Raw genomic sequence first — 18,566 nt, forward strand, 5'->3', positions numbered from 1 at the left:
GGGGGGGGGGGGGGGGGGGGGGAAGCCGAGATACCCGGAATGCAAATACAACGGGATACATGCTAATTCCGCGGACGATCCCAATCTATCCGAGACCACCGCCTCGCGAAAAGCTAACTACTTTTTAAGACCTGCAAGCTGCCTCGGTATACATAAAATATCACCCGAGCAACAGAGAGTCGGGCAAACTGATCGATATCGGTATCGCATCGATTCCTCCAATTTATTATTCTTTTATAAAAATGTCGCACGAGATCTCTCCCCTACGGCTGCATGCACTGAAAAATTAATTTAATTGTCATGACCAGATTTAGGTAGATCTAATTGAATAATTTGGTTAAGACATGTTCAGCGAATTGTTTGCTTACTGAACGGTGCAGAAAATTTAGTTCCTTAATAAAAATGAGAAAAAGCTACTCTCTCTTGCCTACGGGGGGTTTCCACATTTAAGTTAATTTAATTAAATCAATTACCTAATTGCACCATAATAACTGTGCATAGGCTCTTATTGGCTAATAAAATCTTTTAACTCTTGATCGAATATCAGCAGAGGTTCTTAATAAAATTAATTTTTAAATGTTCTATTATTTTTTTCTACTTTTTTTTAATAATGTTATTTCCTCCATTCAAAAATAACAGATTTCCAGTTTTTTTTAAGAAACCAGAAGAAACTAAGCGAATAATTTGGTTGCGTTAACTTAAACGTATTTATGAATTTTATCCTCTCCATAACGCATTTGGTGGACGCAAGTGAAAAAAGTCATATATCGTCCGCCACAGCGTGTGTATCAAATATTTCAGCGGCATTAACAAAAATCAATTTTTCGATGTGAGAGAACTTACAGCAGGAAACGAGCGATGCAACAAGAAAACGCAGTCCTCCGTGAGTTCGTCAAGTTTTGACAAATGTATTCGATACATGGCGCAACTCCGGGCAACTCGTTGCTGTGACAAAAGGACAATACGCGCATACGTACGCGAGCTTGACAGCATTTCCGTGACATTATCGTCGATGCACCCGCCATCCTGGCATTTTTCGCTGCGATTCCGAAGCACACCGCTGCTTAACCCGTTCCCCGCGCCACGACAAATGAATCCGTCGGAAACTCCGACTAGCACGCAACGCGGATCGTTAACAACTTCGCTCTTAGTAGACGGTGCACGCTCGTCCATCGAAATTGGATGCAAGCGAGTTGCTAACAACCTTGAAAGATATTCCCCGTCAATATTCTTCGATATCCTCCGCGGGAGTTGAGGAAGGGGGCGGTGTGTACCCTCGTCTGAAATGGAGAAACGACGGCCGATGGGGTGAGAAGATAGGACGTTGCGTGGAGCGAAGGTGGATCTGGTTTTAATTCCGGGCGTCTCGTGCATATTCAGAAGTTTTGCGCCGAATGTCAGGACGTTGTTATGCTAAGACCGCGAGGGCTCCGGTTAGCTCTTAGCATATTTCGCCTATATTTCCAGCAGTGCCGTAGCCGTGCTGCGGCGGCTGATGGTGCTGGTGTGTTTTCGGAGAGGCGACGCCTTCCTCTGAACGTCTCGTCTCTTTCTCTTTCCCTCCGTATCCGTTCATCGTTCCCTCCGCTTGGCCGTCGCCTTCTATCCATTTGCATTAGCAGGTTTAATTACTCCTCGGTACGTTCTATTTTCAACTGCTTCACGACAACGACGACGACGACTACAAGGACGACGAAGTCGACGACGACGACCGTCGTCACCGTATGCTTGTCTCGTGTTTCAACTTCAGACACGCGCTGGCGGCAACTTTGGAAGCAACACTCGCTGCGACTTGAGTCGGCCGACACGTGAGCGGCCACTGCTCTCGTGTAAGTCGGTATTAGAAATCGCTGTGCAAGTCCAACGTAGACAAATAGAGCGAGCTGTGTGTATTTCCTCGAGTCTCCTTGCGCGACGTACATCGGATGTGAGCGCATTCAGAGAGGCGAGCGATGATATCACGACGGCAATCTTGCTAAAGGTCTTGATTGATCGTGATGATAATAACGCCGGCTAGACGTATTTATCCGCGGCGGTGAGTTAATCGAGCTTCAGCGCCGCGCCGTCGCCGCTACGACCTGCTGACGGGGCGGAATAGTTAAAGGCAACAATTAAGTAATTAAAATCGCCCAATGCTCGTGCTGCAGGCGACAGGCGACGAAATTGGCGCTGTCAAAACGCGCCAACCTATGTAACGAGTAGTAAATAAAGTACTGACACGGCTAGTTCTCACGCAAGTGCCACGAGAACGGATTCGACGAACAAAGAAGGAAAGAGAGACGAATAGAAATGTGGTTGAAGTCTGGGGCGATCTTCGAGCAAAAATGTAAAAAATTTTTGTTTTAACTTTAACCTTAGTAAAAAAACAGAAACATTCAAAAAATAATAAAATTGTGCAAAATGTGTCGATATTAACGTAAATGAACGTGAAAAGCGGAAAAGATTGCGCGAACATATACATAAATTAAAATTCCTGCCAAGAGCCCCCGGTGCTTTGTGACAAATGACAGTAGTTTCACACTCCGTGACACGACACACAAACTTCAATCACCTGAATAGGATCATTTTATCTCGAGGTCGATTCCGTCAATTCCCCTGAGCCAATAAGCACGGATGTTTAACCTTTACCAATAAATTTTATTTTGTTCAAAGTACAAAGAGAATCTAACTGTGCACTCTATGGCCGGGCTAGACTCGACTGGCTGACTAATTCCTCCAAGGAAGTGTGGTCTCCGAACTTTCTCGTGCGACTAGAATCCCTCCGCAGTGGTCATTAGAAGTCCGCCGCGGAAAAGAGCAACGCGGGGAATATTTCGGATTGAACATTTAATTGTTTCGAAATAAAGATATCGAATTCCGTGGGAAAGAAAAAAAAAAAAGAAACAAGAAATTGTCTGCACGCGAATAATTAGGATTTTTTAATGAACGCAATACGATCCATTTACCATTTACGCGATGTCGAATAAATCGAAAAATGCTGGAAACACCGCACGCCACGTGATATTTCGATTCACATCACATACACGACATGAACTAACTGGAATATAAAAACTCCACTTAGCCCGCCATTTAATGTCCAAAATTTTCATCCGCATCGCGCATTATCTCGCCCAAGCAGCGGCTTCAGATTTATAGATGCTGGTAGCCATACTTTTGTAAGCAGCAACGTGCGCGCAGCAGAAAACATATGCAGCCGCATGCTAGGTCCGCGCTTCTGCTTTCTGTCGTTCCGCTTCGTTCCTATCTCAGCGCATTTCCTCATTATTTATGAATTTATGCGGCCGCCTTGTCGTAAATGGATTTAAAAAGGATCAAGCGAAGCTGTGAGATACGTTCACGCCAAGTGTACATGGAGGATTACGCGGTGAAGTTTTTTATCGAGAAGATTATTCCAAGATATGGAAGGACTAAAAGAATACATAACATGCTCGCGCGCGCTGGGTATGCTCACACACTTTGAATGCGATTAATATTTGCACGGGACAAATTTATGTTATTTAAGAAGATGTAGAATTTATTATTTGAGGAGAAAATATGTGCTACTCTGTTAACGTGTCGATATTGTCATATACAGAAGATTATTTTTCAGTATAATTACGAATTGAACTCAAATTGAAATCAAACAAAAAATTTATTAAAGCAGTTTTATAAATTATTTGTTTAATCATATTATATGAATTAAATTCACGTACAGAATGATGTAGAAATTATTGATGGAATATTAATTGTAATTTGTTTGATAATATTCAAGGGAGCTCTTCATTCATAATCAGCTGCATTATTCGATGGTCTACGAAGAAAAAAAGATGTTGCGAGAAACGAGCGTATAATCTTGAAGACAAATGTCGTCTTACGGGGCTCGCGCGATAGCTCGAAAGTCGTTCTCGCTCGTGCAACTCGGACATTAATAATAACAGCGTAACTGGGTCGTTACTTTTCGAGGGGAAAAATAATTTCCAAGTGTAATTAGATATTCGCTGCGCCGGAGAGGAAGCTAGTGAGGATACTGCGTCTGCGCGGGTTCTCTGTTTTCCCGTTAAAGGAGTGACGCATTAATCAGCCGTGAGTTTTCTCGCTTTCTACTTTCTTTTTATCGTTCTTGCAGATTTTCCGCCGCTTCTTTGTACGAGCATAGTGTATAGTGCATGCGTTAAGATCATGAATTATCGGGCGCGATAGTATTTCTCGGGCTTTTAATAAAAATATTCTCAAAAAATGGACTAAATTCTATAAAATTTCGTGCATAATTGAAGAACACTTTTTACAACAAGGAGGAAATCAGAAAATTGTTTAGATTTCTTGAAAATCATACAAGTATAAAACTTATGATTACGATATATTATATTAATATGAAGAGATATCGAAAACACAAGGTAGTAACTTGCAGTGATTTCTCATTTGCATCTATACAAATAAATACAAACCAATAGTTAATATCAGGAAATAATCTTGGAATTTAAAGCCGGTATTCATAATCGGATCTTATATTTAACACTGTCTTAAGTTCATCTTCAGATGCTGTAAAACTCATTTAATTGGCTGCGAAACATGAAGATGAAGTTAAAACGGTCAGAAATATAAGACCTGACTATGAATATCGCCCTAAATATCGTTAGACAACTAAAATTTCTCTTACCGCGACATACTCCGGCTTTCATTCTGATGTAAAATTACTTCGGTTAGTGTCATATCTAATGCTGCCTCGAGATAGTTTTCTAATTTATGAATCGCTGAGGAAAGATGTAAATACAATCGAAACGTTATATACGATCGGCGGTGTCAGAGGGGAGAAAAGGGAAACGTTGCGGGTCACAACGAGATTAAAAAATATATCCCAAAGGCGCGCCCGATTCCACTCCGGCGACGATCGATCATTCGTATATATTACCATTTCCGCGGTAGAGTTCGGAGTGTGGAGAGAAAAAGAGGATATCCATCTTCTCGTGGCATTCGACGTCGACGTCCGGGGGTATACACTATCGTCGCCATTCCTATGTAAGGGAACCGTCGGTATTTCTCCCGGGAAGAATGCGATGGGAAATAAAAGTGACATCTCCCGCGTTGGCTGGACTGTTTTTCTCATTATTTTCCTTTTCACTTCGCCAATGATGGGTTATCGGATTCACAATAATGAGCTACAGTTTTGTACGAGTCGACCTCTGGTGTTCGATGTCATTATTTTATAAGGGAAGCTCTCTTCGTTATTTTCGAAAGAGAATCCGCTCCAAAGAGAATTCTATAAAATTACCGACTAAGATCTATTTGAAAGGACCGATTGCGTTCCATCTATCATTCCGAGGACATCTAATTCCTTCGTTACGAATGGCCGCTATAATAAATGTTCGTGGAATTATCGTTATATTTACCAGATCTCTTTTTACACTGAAAGATCCATTGTTGGCTTAAACAAAATTTGGTTAGGATATGCTCAAACAATTGTTTTGGTGATAAAAACCAAAATTTGGTTATTTGAACCAAAGGTTTAGTCTTCTGAAACCAAATCCTTTTCATTTTCGTTTCAGAGATTTAAACCTTTGGATCGGAAAACCAAATCTTCTCACAATCAAAGCATTTGTTTGAATATATTTTAGCAAAATTTCGTTTGAATCAACTAAATGAGATTTTCAATGTAACTTTCACACTTTCCCCATGTGTCTAATTTTGTTACCCCGTCGTATAATGTTACTAAATCATCCCATATGTGTTATTGCGCAATGATAAAATATTGCACGCTAATTATGTTGATACGAGGTAGTGAACGAGGCGAAACGTACACAAGTTGAACAATATTGAATTCCGCGCGCAGCAAAAGCCGTCCATAAACGGGCTGACTAGCAGACGGACGGACGGTCGCGATTTCTATCAACTCGTTTGCGAAGGCCGGGGAAGAGAACAAAAAAATAAATAAAAATAGCAATTTCACGGCGGAAGAGGTAGAGGAAACGATGGAGGACGTCTGAGGAGGCTGACGTGTCCGAAAGACGAAAGGCGAAACGAATAGCGCGTTAAGAAAACGAAAAAAGAGAAATAAGGATGAAGAGGAGACAGGCGTGATTCGAATCTCGTGCAGTGCGAAGACACGGAAGGTATGCCCTCTGCCACTCCGGGGGCTTCCTCGCCGCTTTTTTAAACTCCGCGCGCACGTCCCGCCTTTCCACTTCGCCCGCTCTCATCCCCAGTTCGATTACTTCTCACGCTGCGCGTTCGGAGTTTATAATAATGACGGAAAGTTCCGAAGGAGCGCGCCTATTGTCATCGGCTGAGGTTCGAATTATATTTTTCTCGTCCTTGTTCTTGATCGTTGAGAATTTCTCCCGAGTAAATTTATAAGAGCCCGACCTTATCTCTCGCGAATTTCCGGCATTTCGCGCTCGGACGCGTTCAAGTGATGGAAACTTTGATAACGGATCGCATGTCTCTTCAGAATTTCGTTGGGAAATTTCTCATGACGAAGAGGGTGAAAACGTTTCTTCGTCCCATTTACGCGTTCCTGTTCCGGTGATCGATCGAGTTCGGTTTCATGCGCTAATTGATGCACACCAGCATTGAATGCAGCGACGAGACGACGGCGCAGAATTAATTCCAAATTTAGACTATGAACAGAACAAACGACATCAAGCGGGAGGGTATCGCGGAGCATCGCCGAAACGAGTGACAAATTGTGATTAGTCGGGCGTCTCTTCGCGTCTAGCAATCCATTAAGGTGACGGGATCTTCTGATTAAAATTCACCACCTCCTTCATTCCGCCGTCATTAAGACGGTCGCAAAATCGCGTCTGCTCGGCTCGGTCAAGCCAAAGCTACGAGAGAACTCTGAATGAGAGAATAGAGAGGCGGCGCAAGAAAGAGATAGCGGTGTGCGATTGACAACAGTAGACAACGTCGTATCGCGGCGAACTGAAGCTCACTATATCGTACATTACGATGAATGCGCGGGTATATGCACTTTTGGTGCGGCGGATACATTGATGGATGCTGCGAAAGTAATCATTCGAGATGATTAATGAAACTCTCATCTGGATTGCTTGAAGCGAAGCAGCACGAACTCGAAAGGAAATGCGTTTTGGCACATATATCTTGGACGCGAACAAAGATAAAACATCTGTTTACGCGAGATATAATTTCACCTTGCTACTTATAGAGCATCTAACAGGCAATGAATAATAAATGAATAAGAATCGAAGTTGCAGATGTATGGACACAGACACACGTTCTGTTTCTTTACATCCGGTTCCACTGATATTTTTACTTCCACGGTAGAAAATCGGAAATCGCAGGAAAACGCGCAAGGAATACGAGCTTGTATGTATGGCAAAATTCGCAAATGCGCGATCGCATCGAGAATAATCGGATTAAGCTTCATAAACAGATCGAGAGAAGATTATTTGTGGAGAATATAGCCGCCCGACTCTCCCGGAGGGCGATGTTACTTTTTGATTCCTATCCAGCCAGGATGGTGCTCGAACTATTTTCTAAATACGCAACTCCTAACACCGTGGAGAGAGGCAAGCGTCCAAATATTCATGCGACCTCATATCGCGAAACGGATGATTCGTCTCTTGCGATACGTAAACTGGATTATGCGCCACTGAGCCAGGATAGAATCGTAGTCGGGTGGTGTACAGTGGATAAAGTAGAAAAGCGGAACGTTACGGGCGCAGACTCGAAGAATATAAAATCAAAAGGAGTTAAGGTTCTAAAACATTGAACGCCCGTGCAACTTTGTTGCCTCCGCAGAGCATTTATGTCTCCCCGCGGGAGTATTTTAAAGTGAATTCAAAATAGGCGATTTTTCTTGCGTTTAATATTTCATTATTTTATCGTGAAAATGTACATCGTAAATGTTTCACAAATAAAATTCATTTATGAATACTACGTAATGGGAAAATGTCGGGAAAGAAAATTCTTCTTCATTAATAATGATAAAATTGGAAACATAATATTGTTAATTATTTATCAGTACACATTTAAAGTAATACGTAATATTTTCACATGCCAAATAACGTTCATGCAATATTATATAATATTTTCACTGCCAGCGCCAGATATTTTCACCCATTTATTCGCAATTTTCGTCTCGAATTCTGTTTTAATTATTTTTAATTTGACCCTTAAATGAAAAACGTCACGTTCTTCCGTAACGTTTTTCGAGACACTATTTGTCCATGTCCTTAAATCCTTACTTAATCCTTTAAAATCTCTCTGAACAAAGGTGGGGAAAAAAGTCCCAGTCAAGATTCGACCGTAATTTAAACGATAAACCAACCAAACGCGACGGGTGGATGGGAAAGTGTTGTCCTAAAAAAGAACGTCTCCGCGCGTCTACATGCCGGAGGTTGTTTACTCACCCCCCGTGATGTGTTTGCGCAATCTCAATACAACGCCGTTGTTTTGCCAGGAAACGTTTTTTTCCCCAGCAGAGAATACAATGAGTACGACGTAGTACACAATAAGATTTGTGCATTCCAAAAATACGCCTAACATTTTGCGCAAACTGTATTCGTTTTTACATTCCGCAATTGAGCGCGAGAAGATAAAATATGGAAGCCACACTGATCCAAATTTCTTGTCTGATTTCAAATGTCAATCGTTTTATGTAAATCATACATTATAATTAAAATGAATTTCTACAGATTGCGCGAAAATTTTAATTAGCTTATATACACGCGGAGGAAGCTTTATTTTGATGATTATATATTCCAATTAAAACTTCATTTGGAGCTCATTGTACGCGCTCCATGGTCGAACGGCTCGCAGAAACGTACGTCGCGACGGAAAAGTTTCTCTCTTATTTCTCCCGCTGATACGTCCGGTTATTTTTTGTTCGCGAAAAGTTACGAACGATAGCATCCGCTTAGTATTATGCTGGTACGAAGTTTTCCGACTACCGGCACGTAGTTGACTCGCTGAACAATATTTTCGTGCTCGGACAAGCCGATAAAAAGTACCGGGATACTTCCCGTAATTAACTACCATGTGATGCTGAAAAAAGCGTAAAAAGGGAAAACCACGATGAACAGTTGTATGTTCGCGCCTGTGCGTTAAAAAAAAATAAAGAAGTGGAAAAGAGCGGGGGAGAAAATAAAAAAAGAATCAGAAAAAGGAAAAAACGAAGGAGAACAGAGCGAGCAGTACTTTTCCCGATGACAATACGACGCGAAGGAAGCGGAGACGAGCAATTTAGGGCAAGACGGCAGGCGAGGTACGCCGGAATAGATTAATTTCCTACGTTGTTTTCCTATCGCATCCGAACTATCCTATTATCGATTCCGTTGCTAACGACAATCGTCGTAGGAAGTCGTAGTTCCTGTAGCGCCAAAACGAGGCTGCGGTCGCGCAACAAATTGCAGCAGGAAGCGTCTCGGCGCTTCCAGCGAGATTGAATGAATTACGTCTCGGCACTAATTTATTTCGAAAACAACACGACGTTTCGTATTATATCCGGAAAGTAATTCCCACCGATCTGTCGTAACGGTGAGCATTTTCAGCGAACACCGGCCACGTCATCCATCGCGGACGATAGGTGAAAAACAGGCGCGCTAAAATTTATATTAAAATTCATGGGACACGCGTGTTTCTCTCGCCGCGATTACACCTCCGCGTGGATGCGCATATTACGTCTGCTCTATATACATTGCCGGCGAAAATTGCGAATGCTGTACCACGCGACCCTCGGGATTTTATGCATTTCGTAGCCGACGATCAATCGCCAGCCCCTCTAGCCTATAAACACGGAAGTCGACACGGGTTACGAAATATTAATTCCCGAGAAGCCGGCCACGACGTAGCATATGATTAAACCAGTCCGATAAAAAGGACATCCATGGAGTTTACACGTAGCCGTCGAGGGTTTTTCGTCGGCACATGAAACGCGGAATTTAAAGGTAGATAGAAACATATTTAATACGTTCCGCGGACCAGGCAAAAGCCATATAAAAACTACGCTCGCATTTGACAATTATTCTTAAAACTCGGCTTGAAAAACATATCCTCTACGTCAGATTTTTAAATAATTAAATTGTAATGAAAAGGCAATGACTATAATAACAGAGAGACTTTTGAATTCTATATCGCAATAATCGTAATTTTTTTATGACACACTGAGACCATATTTTATACATACGGAAAATAATGGAGCTGGAAGGAATTACTCGATGCTACTGAGTTTTTATCGCGAAAAAATCCGTAGTTTGTCTAAAAGGAAGACGTAAGGTAATATAGTATAATAGGAAATAATAAGAAATTGTCATGAGTGATTATGTATGATGATTTTTTTTTTTTTTGAAATAATGCTCGAATTTTATTCAAGAAAGTTTTCACGTTCAATTATGATCGCTAACTCTCGCACTTAACGGAATGCGAATTGAGCCAAATGAAAGGACCGTTGAATGCGAACTTCGGTTAGATTAAACGGTGAGTATACCAAATCCTCAAACCAGTATTGAACGAAGCCATCTCGGCCAATTCGCCAGAAAGGTTAAGTAGGCATTAAAAAAGGTATATATATATATATATCGTTTCGATAATTCGATAAGCCGCTCGATGTCTCTGACCATTACTTTCTTTTTTTCTTTTAAATATCCACCGACTCATGGAGTTCCAATCTGTTTCAGTAATAACTAGAGTAAACGATCGGACGTGACGTCACTCGCTTCGAGCACCACTAAGTTGGAAGCGATGAAATTGTCGGGGATATCGGCGAAGAACGAGGCAGGCCGGTATCCTTAAAGTGGACAACAGATTTGCATTTTCACAGCGCAGCCATTATACCTTAATGTCGGACTTTGTTTGTCCCGAAAATTGATGCTCGCCATATTATTCTCCTTGTTTTGTACTTCCGGCCTATAACGACAATTCCTCCCTCGCAAATCGTGGCGTTCGCCCCGATCAGTGCCATTTTACCTTGACGAGGGAGGTTTATTCGTTTGGGGGAGCATTCCCTTCGGCGTAATCTCAATATTCAATACAATCGTGATTTCATACGGCCGGAAAAATCTTAACGAATCATCGCCATCGCACTTTTCCGTACGGGCGAAGAAAAGGCGATCGAAGTAGGAGGAATTAAATTTACGAGCGACACATCTCTTGAAAAATAACAAATAGTGTGAAGTAAAAAAAAAAAAAGAAACTGAAATATGAGTCACCTTATGCCAAATTAGTTTGGAAATTTTCGAATGTGAGCAGTCGGGAATGAAATTATCCGTCTTATTTGTACCACCCCTCGGGCAACATCGCGAATTAATTGACGTACTATTTGGCTCAACTAATTATTCGTCTGCGACGCGAATAACTTTCCAGAGCGCGTGTCTCTGTTTCCCCTGGCCTACTAATTACGTACAAATATTCTGCTACGCCGGCACTCCTTTGGCACAAGCTTATGCCTCGGTACACACACATATAGCGCTCGCGCAGCGGGGAAATCGTACAGATTCAGGAAGAGCAGCAAACATTACCCACACACTTAGCAGTTACAACGCGGATGCATGCTGATACTGATTGTGCGCCGTTGTTTATCATGCCATTACTACGATTACCGCAAACAATCTTATAACTTGAGACACTCCTGCGTGTCCTGTCGCCGTTACCGTGTCAACGAAATAACTCGTATGCTTAAACTCGAGGTTTACCACCGAGATGTAAACTTTGCAGTTGATGTCACCGTCGCGCCTCTTGCGACGCGAAAGTGCGCAGAAAGTATTAAAAATACAATTGCAACGTCGGGGAATTTACCGTGTGAGAAGGAAGATCGCTGCCCCTATTATAGCGACACACAATACCGTATTTGGTTACGGTTCTCGGCTCGTCGGAGGAGTCCTTCGTTTTCAAGAACGCGTCGGAAAGCGCGAATGAAAGGCGACGTTCGCGGCGTGGAATAATGAATTAATTGCGTCTAAAACTCACCGATGGTGGTGAGCACAGTCAGAGAATAGAGGAAGGCCTTAGCGAAGTTCCATTCGTACTCCGGCACACGGCGTTCCGTTACGGTTTCGCTGGGGGAACTCCCGGTATACGTCCCGGCATTTTGGGTCGCCATCATGTCCTCCGTGATCCTTTTCACTAGTTGGTCCTGAAACCGCGCGATCTCCTGAGCAGCCAGCCTCGTCCAGTTCTCACGGTAGAGAATGTTCAAACTCTCCGTGATTATCCATATGTTCTCCACGGTCTTCGCCCGGGCCTCGTGATTAAGCTTGATCACACCGAAAGTTATTAATTAGCCGGCGTTTGAAATGCCGTCGAAACGTCGCGAAGAGAGAGTCCACGTCCGTCGTTAGGATCATAACTGTTACGCAAGTTGATTAAATTCAATTCAGCCACGTCTGTTAATTAGTCGGACGGCTGTGCAAATACGCAATACGTTTCGCAGCTTATACCTCGAGATGAACAGCGAACTACGATCGCTGGGTCCATAATCTGGTCGAGTCGTACGCGTCACAGGACGCACGGGAGTTTCACGGAGAGGGTAATTCGACGGAATATTGAAAAGGAAATAGAGTGAATTCTCGAATGGCACCGCAATAAATTGCGAATATTCAGGCACTCGGCAATGAGCGATCGCTATCGATACAACAATCCGTTCCCGCGATTATTGGCCAGAAGCGATAGACAGCGTCCTTTGTACCGATGTCCTCGGGGGAATACGCTTTCCTTCAAAGCGTAAGGATAGCGGAAAGGAAGCACGATCGATAAAACTTCGTTGGAACGAGCGCTCGCGCCAGAATGCACCGATAATTCGATTGACTTCGGGTTCACTGAGGTCACCTCAGGTAGAAAAGCGGAATGAAACCGGAGACGTGACGATAAATCGAGAGTTGGTGCCGCCGGAACTGTTTGCTCCTCCTCGAGGGAAAGGAGAAGTAAAAACAAGTTCGCGGCTCGCGTCGACGACAACGCCGACGACAATCGTGGTGCGCTCATAGTATCGACAAATCTGTTTACCCTCTTTCTATCATTATATGTACTTCTGTCGCACTTTATATATATATATGTGAAAGAAAAAAAAAATATATATATATTTATTTATATACAAGGTGTTTGTCGTTAAGTGGAACATCCGTCATATACTTATAGTCTAGGTCAATGTAAACAAAAAAAGTCCTGTATAATTTTGCGAACAATCGGGCAAAATTTTGAGCTATTAATTAAAGAAAATTTCTATCAGCCATCTCGTTCGCTGATACACAAAACCGGACAAGTCGACGCGCAGTCGGGAGAGAGGCGACTCGTAATTTCATTTTCGGCTCATCGTAATTCAGCCCACGCGTGCGACCTTATACATATTTTACATATCGTCCGCTATATTTTGTTCGCATTCACCTAAACAAGCATATGACAGATGTCCCATTTAGAGACGGACACCCTGTATATATAATATTACATGTTTAAAACATTCCTACCGCTTCTCAAGGAGCGGTTTTATCGTGCGATTTTTGCGAAATTACTGCTGGAATTTTTCAATGAAAAATTCGTCCCAACATTTTCCTACGCGCGCCTCTCCCTTGAAGCGCAACGACACCAGTCAAGAAGAGAGTGACGAGAGAAGAAGAAACAAAAGTTAAACCGCGATCTAAACGAACTAAACGCACAAACCGAGCGATTTCATGCTCTCACCTGCTTTAACCAAGCGGTGGTGTTTCTCCTAATATGCTGATTCCCAGCTATCGTGGTGGCAAGAGTCCTTTGCTGCAGGCCGACATCAGCCCCGCCCTCGATAGCTAAGAAGATGAAGCTGCCCAATAGGGTGTAAGCCACCAGGAGGGCGCATATCCCGAGGTTTATAGCGAACCCCTTCAAGAAAGAGTGCTGGCTGGCCTTGTCCGGCACGCCGCCGAAGCACAGGCACCTCACTTGCCGAGATGGATGCGTCTTCGATCGTTCCGACGTCGACCTCTTCAGGGACGAGGTGTTGCCGTTGTTCGCCGGCTTAAAGCCCTCGTAAGCCCTGTAGGTAGGCCTGACGTTGTCCTTCTCCATCTCCTCTCGGTTTGCCTATCTACGGAGTCATCGAATTCCCTCGCCGTCAGCTTTGCATTCGTCGCTGGACACGTCGCCACATCCACGCACCTCGAGAAATCGCGCCGGCGAACGTGTACGGCTCGTGACGGAGATCACGCTAGACGATGGAGACTCAACGATAACATCACACTCGGCCACCGTCCGAAAACATCAGCAATGTCTCACACTTCGTGAAATGTTCGCGGACCCACCGACCGTTGACACGTCAATTGTCCTTCATTCACGGTCATTCGTTCTCTACGATTGCGCGCATCTCGCGGTGTCATGCCTCGCGATAACCAACGCGGGACCTCAGATAACCTCGACACGCGATCTGCGAAGGCGCGTTTTGCGAGCGACGAGTATCTTGTCGTAAAGTTTTCTGCGTACGCGCGTTCCCGCGTCTCGTAGATTCGATCGTCGCGGCTGCATGACTAGATTCCGCCGTGAACTATAGACTAGAGGACGGATTCCGCGTTTCCCCGCTGAGATACGCCCGCGTCGCCCACGGATGTCACTTTGATTTTCGTCACTGTCGATTTCTTATTACGAGGCGCGGTCGAAATCGCTCGACTGGATGATATCGCGGAAGGATTTTCCGACAGCAAAGGGACGACGCCCGATCGTACGTGGAGCGGACACTTCCGTCATTTTCCCATGGCACGATCGTCCCGGCTGGAATGCGGATTGGAATTCTATAGAGAAAATCGATGCTCGAAATATTTTCTGCGATATTAGTCACCTCTCAGAACCCTTTTGTTGACGATCGGAATCGACGCGCGCTTACTCTTTGGAAAAAATATTCTCGCGCGCGAGAGAAGATATTAATATCGAAACTTCGATAGTCGATACAATTTAGAAATTTCGTCAGTCCGGCTTTGATGTTTTCATGCTATTGCGATTAGCTTTGTGGTGGAAAATTGGAAAAATTTACGGACAACGTTCTCTCTCCTAACTTACTTGCGAGAGGAAAAAGGGAGAAATCGATCAGCAGAGTATCAATAATTTATCGTTGTTTTACTCCACAAATTAAAGATCGCAGCGAAGGCGGTCAATGTTGCGAGACTTTGACGGTGAACAGTTATTTATATATTCATCGTTGACTGTCTCGCGAGTGGAGTGCCGAATTGCACGACGGTAACGACTCGAGTTAGACGGCGTGATTTAAGTTCGTAAACGAAACGCAATACACTAATGTTACCTCGCATCAACCGATGCATTATCTCGCGCGGGAGAGACCGTTTTCCGGGGGAACCCGCTAATCTTTTCTCACTCTTTCCCCTCGTTCCCGCCCGCCATACTTCTCGCTCTCATCGGGAAAACAGAAACTTAAAGAACAGTGCGAAGGGAATTTCCGAAAGAGTCTCCATGAGTCACTTAAACTTTTTCCCCTACCGCTTGAATGCGAAGCCACTCGGTTTTACGCTTTTCCATCTTTTCTTCGGCTGTGAGCGCGAAAAAAAAAACGACGGATGGCAACGGAAGGAGATAGAGCACGATTCGTCGGCAGGCGATAGAAACTTCAAAGCCTCATTCCGACAAACCGGATTTCCGTAATAAGTAAGCTCGACGCACGTCCGTGGGTGCCGGTTCGCGCTGAATGTTTCTTCTCCGAAGCTTTTCCCTTATTTTATCCCTTCCTTGGCGAATTTCCACGTCGGTTTAATGCACCGTCGAACTGTCACAGCGATCTTGATGGAGAGAGAGAAAATCGGGCTTCCCACGCTTCGGAAAGCCGATTAGCACGCCCGAAGCTGAACCGGTAATTTACTCGCGTCTCCCTCAAGCGTCGCGATTGTCGCGTTTGCGTTCGCCGCATGTAAATAAATCCCGCGTTGTCTTCCGGGTCTCTTCTTGGAGCTCATCAGCACCGCCACTTTCGTGCTTCACTGGCTCCTGAAAGAAAAACAGAGACACTCGATTACTCACACTGGTTTCCACAAAAGAACGCGAAGAGTGTGCTGCGCGGTCGTTAACCCCCGCGCGCTTCTCCACGGTATCCCGATAATAATCCACCGCGCGCGAACATTTCGACGAATTATCTAACGTCACGGAGGACATTCGTGCTTCCACAATATCATCGAAGAATTCAATACACTCGGACGAGTTTTATTCCCAGCCGGGATAAGAGTGAGGATCCGGGCATCGACGTTGCACTCGTCCGTGACTGTTTCGACGTTCTAAGAAAGACGGTTGAATTCCAGAAGGACTTTCGACGTAGAATTATTCGAGGGCCCTGGGGGAAATCGCGGAAAACTTCCATGCTACGTGTTTCCCCGTGCACTTTCCTCGGTCACCTGGAGCTTTCCAGCGGGGACAATAATCGACGGCCATGGTAGACTCTACCATTACCGGAAGTACAAAGGAGGAGGGACGGGACGAGCGGTAGACGGGACCTTCTATCCCGCGGATCGTGCCGAATGACGATGGATTCCGCGCGGAAAATATTGCTTTCTTCGTACATTCGACATCCATAAATGCATAGCAAGATCAACCGATCTGCGACACCGGCTTCTTTATCCTTCAGCGTGATCTAAGACTCGGGCTTCGCCGGGATGGGATGCGGACCGGGTAACGGATCGGGTTTGAAACTTTCATGGACGATGATTTGCATTTGGTGTATCATCCGTCGCTACAAGCGCTCGCTGCACCGCTCAATGAACCCTTGCATCCGATTGCTTTGTACTTTCAGATCGTCGTCGGATCTGAAAGTACGTAGCAACCGGGTCCGAGAGTTCACCAAGCGCTTGCAGTTTACCAAATGCGTGCACAGAGCGTAACCTGACGGACGGTCCGCGTGGCGAAGGCGTGGTGTATTATTTTTCATATTAAAACGTTGTAACATTGCTTTAACGCCTCGCACCGCAGTCACGTCTGCCAGACGCGGTGCTTTTTGAGCGTTTTCACCTTAAACAGACGCGCCACGTAGTCAGCCGAGTTAAACGCCAGCTGAATGTCGCCTCGACTACAAATGCAACACTTTCCTTGATAATCAGACGAAATCTGTTAATTATGCGTTTCAGAATGAGAATGGGTATAAAGACCGCAACAATGGCGGCGTAACAGTAGTCTGAAGTATCTAAGCTCGGGCTAATAGCAAGGGAAAGTGGAACGACGATAATAGCGGAATATTGTCCAGAATTCACCCTCCGCTGGTCACGGTCGTCTAAATATGCGCGTTATGCGCGATCTTGCGTAGTCCGGCTACTGGCAGACAATCGCATTCGCGCGACATGACCGAAATAAACACGTCGGATACTAACTCGACGCTAATTTATCGTTCGACGTGATCGATCGTTGCACTCTCTTTGCGGCGAAGAAACGATCTCGCCGCGGAACAAACTGCCAGCCCAGGCTGCCGATCGTAAATCGGATCTGATCTCTCTTCCTTTCGTCTCGATTCGCAATCCTCTCTCTCTCTCTCTCTCTCTATCCCCCTTTTTTCCTTTACGACTTATTTACGAGCTCTCGTTTCTGACGTCGCGAACGTTCCCGCGAACGACTGATATTCCCACCGTTATTGCCTGCCTTTATTTATTGTTTATTGTAAATAATCGTTCGTATCCTCTTTGATTATAGATCGCCCGGATAAGACCGCGCGCGGTCGTTAGCGCGTTACAAATGTCCTCCGCTGTTATACTTTAAGAATGATAAACACCGCGCCTTGAGAAAATTAACCTCGATTTTTTTTCACAAGTTTGCTCACATATCGATCGGCCTTAACTTAAATAGAATGTCTTAGGATACACGCAGTGGTGGGTGTAAAAAAAAAAACCGTCTTGGAATTGCGTTTATAATAAAACTGACAAAGTGGTTGAAACTGGACGAGCTGAACTACGGTGGAAACGAAGTCGGACGTGCACGTCATCGTAACAATTTTCCCGAGCGATTTTGTTTTAGCGCGATGGTATTCTCTGTAGCAGGCACACACGCACACACACACACACACACATATATATATCGATATATCCCGGGCTTTCGTCAATTTAAAATCGCATGTTTCACGTCGGGGACGTTATTTCACAGAGATTGCGTCACAGCTGGCTCGTACATTAGCATTTATAACCAATTCGCAGCGAGAATCGAAGGATAACCGGCACAAAAGTCGATTACATCACCGACGGCTTCGCCGCCGACGATCACGGAGGTAGAGCTTTATGGTGGTGGTCTCGCGGCGCGGGTGAACAGGGGGGCGAGTTCGGCGGGTCCAGGGTGGTTAGCGGGGAGGGAGAGGAGTGGGGCGAAAAATGTGCAAGGGAGGAACGAAATGTGAAGAGAAGAGGAGCAAGGGGGAGTACGAAATGCAATTTTTCCGTTCGGCGCTTTTTCCAGCGACAGGGGAACCACCTGTGCTCGTCTCAGCGACTTTTAAATTCGTACCATTGTCGGCTCTATTTGCTGAAAAATGTTTATTCAATTTCGTTTACCGTCACTGCAAGATATTTACCCGGTCGCTTTTGCTCGAACAGTTCTCGCGCCATCGCGAACGATGGGAATTGGATGACGCACGGATACGACGAGGGGGAGGGTGTGGAGGGAGGGGGAGAAGAGGAGGTTAGGCGAGTAAGTTCACG

The 18,566-nt window shown here is 44.6% G+C and overlaps 1 protein-coding gene across 1 annotated transcript in view; it reads right to left on the reverse strand.

Moving 5' to 3' along the window:
* LOC106747533 overlaps positions 1-15,846 on the reverse strand; it is a 52,963-nt gene extending 37,117 nt beyond the window's left edge. The window contains exons 1-2 of the mRNA XM_014625144.1: positions 13,609-15,846; positions 11,902-12,187 (exon numbers count right to left, since the gene is read on the reverse strand). Of these exons, the coding sequence (XP_014480630.1) occupies positions 11,902-12,187; positions 13,609-13,971 (649 nt within the window). The 5' untranslated portion in view covers positions 13,972-15,846. The remainder of the gene's footprint in view (positions 1-11,901; positions 12,188-13,608) is intronic.
* Between the last annotated feature and the right edge of the window lie 2,720 nt (positions 15,847-18,566).

Source organism: Dinoponera quadriceps, unplaced genomic scaffold (assembly GCF_001313825.1).
Source record: "Dinoponera quadriceps isolate SergipeBrazil2010 unplaced genomic scaffold, ASM131382v1 scaffold2159, whole genome shotgun sequence".
Taxonomy (NCBI): domain Eukaryota; kingdom Metazoa; phylum Arthropoda; class Insecta; order Hymenoptera; family Formicidae; genus Dinoponera; species Dinoponera quadriceps.